Genomic DNA, 6,378 nt, shown 5'->3' on the forward strand with positions numbered 1-6,378 from the left:
TGATTGCCATTGTGGCATCTAATTTTCATCTTCATGTGGCGAGATATTCACAAATACTGTAGTACCATCAGAGGTAATAATGTATTCTAACTTCTAATTCACTTTACTGAGAAACATTTTTGTGGACAGAAACAAAATAGTTATTTTTTTGTTGTTCTTTATGGCAAGACACTCGACCTATAATTAGGCACCGTTTGAATCCATTGTTTTTGTGCATTAAGATCTTTTGCATCCTGAAATTGAAGGATTACGTTGCATCTAAAGCCGTCCAAAAAGGTTGAAAATAAAAGATATAAAGATTTATGCATTCAAAATTGACTTTTTCATCATCAAGTCTGAAATTAAGCCACAAACTCTAATGCATTATCTCAAAGCCGGAAGTTAAGCAGAGTTGCATTTCGAACCTGTGACCTTGTGTCTTGACCTGGATTATAAATCCTGACACTTTCCCTGCTGACCTTGAGTGTTCACTTCGTCACATCGTGCCATGGGGGCAAAAGTGAGAAAACAATTATCTTTATTATTCGCTATCTCTCCACATGAAGCCGTCACATTAGATTAGACCGCAGACTTTTACGTTCATATGCATTTGTAACCGGCATCAGTAACTCTCAAAGGCTGGCGGTTCACATAGTTCATGTATAAGGGGGGGGGGATGGTTTTACTGGAGAATGCATGTATGGTGCCCCTGAATGTATGCAAATTACACAATCACAATAGTTTTCATATAATTTCGAAAATAATCTGCTCATCTTTTTGATGTCATCACTTTTTACATGACTGATCCTACGTTGTCGGGAACCAAGACTGATTATCTTATCTGTTTCAAGGACTAAAGTAAAGGCCAAACTAGGAAAGATAACCGACTCACTGGATTGTATCATATGTGATGCAATTTATTGATATTTCTCTCCCCCCTGTCCTACAGTATTGAACAATTCCACTCTTTTACTTGAATCATTTGAATAATAATATGGTTCCATTCCCAATGACCAGAATCAAAAGTGATTTTGGTTTGAATACCAAAAATGCAACTCAGAAATATGAAACCACTGTATGAAACCACTGTAAAATATGAAACCGCTAGTGCAAAGCAGGTCTGCCTCACAGTTCTAAGCATTGTGTATGTCGATGTATATAGTTTGCATTATATTTTCCCATTACTTGCTTGTTTTCGCCTTTGTCTTTTTCATTAGCTGTAAGCAATAATCGTCAAAATTATAACAAATAAAATCATGAAATGCTAGTGAATCTATACAAAGTGAGCTTCATTTTTGTTTTTTTAAATTGAACTGCTGAAATAAGTTTTCCAATATATTCTAATTAATTGAGATACATCTGTATGTGATTTTAAACCATTTCCAGGGCAAATGCAGCAACATCACAATGACCGTAACACGCAAATGTCTGTATAGTCATGACTCTCTATTTTCAATGTTGAATAATAGAGAAAGCTGTGAAAAACCTCAAGTTTTTTTTATGAGTACAACCATGGATATATGGAGTGTTTATCTTTCCTAAAGGTGAATAACTCAACATGAAGCTGCTGGGAAGAATGGAAACAATCTATTTGTGCTACTTTGCACTGGATTCTTATGTGCAGTTTGTCCTCTGTTACATTATGATAACCGTGCCAAAACCAAGATAAAGCAACTTCACACAATTTCCACATACATTCCCTAACTTAAAAAAAAACAAAAACAGTACCTTCTAGCACTTTTTAATAACATTTTACAATAGTGTAATTGTGGAGAAATTGATGGATGGATGTTTATTTGGGTTATTGTGCCCCCTGCTGGTCAGTAAAATATAGGACGTCTGTCTTTTTAGTGCCTAATTTTGCAATTGAGGGGATATCCAAAGCGATCTCGTCTATCTTTGGTCTCTAGAATCCACTCCGAGTCCATTGGGTCCTTTGGCGAAATTAGCTCCCTGGACCATGCTGTGTCATCTGTGCGCATTCTGCCAACTGCATTATTCAACGGAGCACGGCAAACAGAGTTCAAAATAAAAGCGAGAACGTTCGAAACCCAAAATATACGTGGAAGTGTGAAAGGCAGTCTTCGGTCAAGTCGATTTTTTGTCGTTTTAACGTGTTTTCTTTTTCAAATTGAAAGTGCAATTTAACCGATGTGAGACCAAGCTAAGCGACACCTTGTCTTCCTTTGAAATTTATTTTGAAATGAGCGGAAGTGTCTGGTACAGTAGTCACAAACACTCTTGTGGCTGCTTTGCCTCATCGATGGTTGCTTTTTGTTGACATCATAAAACGGGAAAACGTTTTGTCACGTTTGAAAAAAAGCGTTTAAAAAAGTCTTACGCAAACGTATCTCTTGTATAGCAGTCCTTTATTATCTTGGAGCGACACGAGGTAGGAAACGTTGCCTCTTGTTCTCGTTTGTTGTCGATTTTGAAATCCCAGGCTCGATGGTGTTTCCTATAACAGAATATTGATTTGTTCCCCCCCCCTATTAATTCAACCATCTTTGCATGATTCCCCCCCCCCCCCCCCCCCCCCCCCCCCCCCACCATCACCGAATCAGTGCTGCAAAATAACCACAAATCACGAATGTTTTTCAATAAATCACAAACACTGTCCATTCACAAACTAGTCACTGGATCAAATTGTGCTTTGCCCCAATGTATGCATCTGGAGAGGCTCTTGTGTGTTTTGCCTCATATTTTAAATGGTTTATATTTTTTTTACCAGCTTGTTTTGTTTCCCATATGCATCAGTGAGAACGATGGGACGCATCTTCTTGGACCACATCGGAGGCACTCGCCTGTTCTCCTGTGCCAACTGTGACACGATTCTGACCAACCGAGCAGAACTCATCTCCACCCGCTTCACTGGAGCCACTGGCCGGGCCTTCTTGTTCAACAAGGTACCTGCGTTCGACTTCACCTGCGCGGTCAAGACAGAGACGCCATCTGAATTGTTTTGGTCGCAACTCTGAAATTAACTCATTCACTGCCAGCCTTCCCAGTTAACATGGATCTTTGACTTCTAAAGCCGTCAATGGCAGTAAATGTGTGTTAAGTGTCTGTTTTTTTAAGTGAGGGTAAATTGTTCAAAGCCGAAGATTAAAATAGTTAATATACAAGATAAGAACCATTGACAACAAAACAGGGCATCTCAAACACAAATGAAAAAACATCAATGAATGAAACCTAACAACAACAATGCCAATATTCCACGATATGGCCCCAAAGTAGCACTTTTATTGGTTTGTCCTGAGTCCAAAAACACCAAGTAGGTGAGTTTTGCAGAATAACGGAGGGTATTCAGGATATAAATTTCTCAAGGCTGCAGGTGCAAATAGTTAAAGGGGATTCACAATTTTTCAAAACATCATTTTGTCATACTTGTTGTCATTATGACCTGGAAACAGAATTGGACATAACAAGGGTGAACATATTAGTTGCCTTTAGAGGTAACGGGAGAGACAAAGAAACCGAAACGGTGTCGATCCCACTGGCAATCTAGTCCTATGGCAGCATAACTAAGAGATGAGCCACGAAACGCCCCAGTCATCCCTGAACACAAACTTAATCAAAAAGGAAAGTTTTAAGTGTACTTTTCAATAGAGAGAGGGTGACATAGCCCCAGGCTGACTGAGGAAGATGGTTCCACAGGAGAGGAGCCTGCTAGCTAAAGGTGCTACCCTCCTTTCTACTTTAATTTTTTTTATGGGAACCATTTGGAAATATAAGATCTGGAAGCATAGCCTTCAATTATGTTAATAATGCACCACAAGATCTCGAATGACTACAGGATTTTAGCCCCGATATTGGCCCGATTTGCTATCGTGGGCGATTTCCCAGATCGGGCCCGACATATTTTGTCGGGGGCCAACCATATGACATCTACGACGCCAAAATGAAGAGTCTAGCTTGTTTTATTTTTGTTATTTTTTTTATATCTTCCGTGTAGTGTGACATAACAACAACTCTCCGACAGCACACTTTGACGTCAACCAATAGGATTGTGTATTGTGACCGGGGCATTGCCTCTCGTGCTTGCCGTTATCAACCCTTATTCACACACACAAACCAATGTTTACCGAAGCATCATTCGACAGAACCGGCACGTTAATGTACAAACGTTAGTGCTAGCACTAGCTTGCTAGGCTACATACGTTTTGTTGCCTGCTTGCCAGCAGTATCGCATTAAAAGTACGTGAACATACCTCAAGCAATCCTTGAATGGACAGCCCAAAACGTCATCTCCGGAGCGCCTGGTGACACTACATTTTTTTCCCCCACTCTTTGTTCTTTTTTTTTCTCCAACATCGCAGTGCCAATCCATTGTTTGACAACAACTTGTCACCATGGTAACGGTTGTATGCGGTTGCTATGGAAGGTGACACGTTTTCTGGTCACGCCTCCCAGACAGCGTTTGATTTGACAAGACAGAGCTCAGTAATCGTAAAAGACGGGATACACTGGTATTGTATTAAATGTCGTGTCGTGTTGCCGGTGGCTGACCAAGATACGGCAAGATTTTGTGGCAGTAGTCTGACATAGTTCCATCGTGAAAGACCACATTTGTCTTGTTGTCTGATCTAGGCATAAAGTGTAATGGTTCCTAGTGCCTAGCAATGTAGTGTTTTGTATGTAAGGAGAAGGATTTTTAAATTCCACTCTAGATTTTCTAGGATGCCACTGCAGTGACGCGAGTACAGAAGAAATAAAATCTCTTGTCCTGGCTCGCGCAGTGGCGTTTTGGACCAGTTGGAGGGTCTTTACACTCTTGCTTGGGCAACTTGTTAATGGAGAGCTGCAACAATCCAGTCTTGATGTCACAAAAACCTGAACTAGTTTTCGGGCATTGGCTTCTGAAGCCGACAGCTGCTCCTGAGTGAGTGTGCTCATTGTTTGTTTTACTATTCTCCCAGCATTCAGTTAACAGCAGAAAAATGTTTGCGACAATGGCTCTCCTTTCCCACATGCAAGGGCATGACAGCAAGTATATTATAGAAACACAAAATGCTCAAACCTAGCCTACATAGATGTGTCGTCGTCACGATACTACACATTCTATTTCTCAGACCAGTGGTTTTAGGATACCAATAAAAGTCAGACAGATTTATTCAACCAGTTGAACATTATCTGCTCTCTCTCCCCAGGTTGTAAATCTACAGCACAGTGAGGTTCAAGACAGGGTCATGCTGACGGGAAGACACATGGTGCGCGACGTCAGCTGCAAGAACTGCAACAGCAAGCTGGGTTGGATGTACGAATTTGCCACGGAGGAAAGCCAGCGCTACAAGGAGGGCAGAGTCATCCTGGAGAGGGCGCTGGTGAGGGAGAGCGAGGGCTTTGAGCACGTGCCCGCCGATAACTCCTGAGCTCACGGCAGTGACTGTACTGCTAAGTCAGCTTTGCCTCCAACAGCGGCGCACTGATTTGCATGCCGGGAGAGTCCCAACAACGGCAACGTAATATCACAGTTTGAAGAGCGGGTTCAAACATGGAGAGGTGGACATGGAAGTGTGACACCACCATCGCTTCCATTTCTCTTACAATTTCACTGTGTTTAACAGACCGGGATGTTCATTATGGTGTGATGTTATCGGAGAAGCTTGTTAAACTGTGAAGTTTCCGGGTCTATGCGGGAATATACGCTTTGGGCCAATTTAGACTGTTCAGTCTGATTAAGTGAGGGGGAAAATGCAATATAACATTTTGCACCAGTCAGTTCCGTGTGATGCCGTTGATTTGAATTTTTCTCCATGATGGAGTTAATGTCCACCTCATGATAAATTATAGACTATCTTAAGGAATCAATTGTGATCTTTTTGCATGACTGTGCACTTTAGTTGCCCCCCGATATCATATATAAATGCCCTTTTGATTCATGTTACCTGTCAAGTTGATGGATCGCATTTGGTTAAATGTAGTTGTTTAAGTTTACTGTATTTAGAATGATAAATACATACTTACTCATGTTGTATGCTGTACCAACCTCACCTTGATGATTGACAAAAACATTACAGGGGCTCCTCGTCAAAATCGTTAAGTATAATAGTATGTTGAACCTTATACAATTTGATGCTATAGCGGTTTGGAAGGATGAAAATATTTGTCATTTTGAGTGAGAAATAAAAGACTCGTCGTCAGTTTGTTGAGCCTTTAAATGTAACGTAACCATGGAAACATTTGTGGTGCAGGGGGGGAAAGGTATGTGAAGCCTTGGACTACTATAAGAGCTAATTGGAGTCAGGAATCAGCCAACTTAGTCCCTAATTTCTCCTTTTCATTGTTATTTTGAATGGACAACTCATTAGTAAATTACTGGTTTGAGTTATTATCAAAGTTAGTGTTTATAGATGACTGTAATTTCAATATGTTGTGCATCTTGGGTAAATTTTTCTT

At 40.6% G+C, this 6,378-nt stretch overlaps 1 protein-coding gene across 1 annotated transcript; it reads left to right on the forward strand.

Annotated features, from left to right (window-relative positions):
* The first annotated feature begins 2,235 nt into the window (after positions 1-2,235).
* On the forward strand, positions 2,236-6,113 carry LOC133417091 (protein yippee-like 5). The gene is made up of 3 exons (XM_061704586.1): positions 2,236-2,371; positions 2,737-2,885; positions 5,130-6,113. The coding sequence occupies exons 2-3, from the start codon at positions 2,745-2,747 to the stop codon at positions 5,349-5,351; spliced, it is 363 nt and encodes a 120-aa protein (XP_061560570.1). The 5' UTR covers positions 2,236-2,371; positions 2,737-2,744; the 3' UTR covers positions 5,352-6,113.
* The last annotated feature ends 265 nt before the right edge of the window (positions 6,114-6,378 follow it).

The sequence above is a fragment of the Phycodurus eques genome, chromosome 18 (assembly GCF_024500275.1).
Source record: "Phycodurus eques isolate BA_2022a chromosome 18, UOR_Pequ_1.1, whole genome shotgun sequence".
Classification (NCBI taxonomy): domain Eukaryota; kingdom Metazoa; phylum Chordata; class Actinopteri; order Syngnathiformes; family Syngnathidae; genus Phycodurus; species Phycodurus eques.

What these genes read in the sequence shown, in the direction of transcription:
- LOC133417091 (XM_061704586.1), top strand. Translation starts at nt 2,745, where the DNA reads ATGGGACGCATCTTCTTGGACCACATCGGAGGCACTCGCCTGTTCTCC. An exon ending in GGGCCTTCTTGTTCAACAAG is followed by an intron (nt 2,886 to 5,129) that starts GTACCTGCGTTC and finishes CTCTCTCCCCAG; the next exon opens with GTTGTAAATCTACAGCACAG.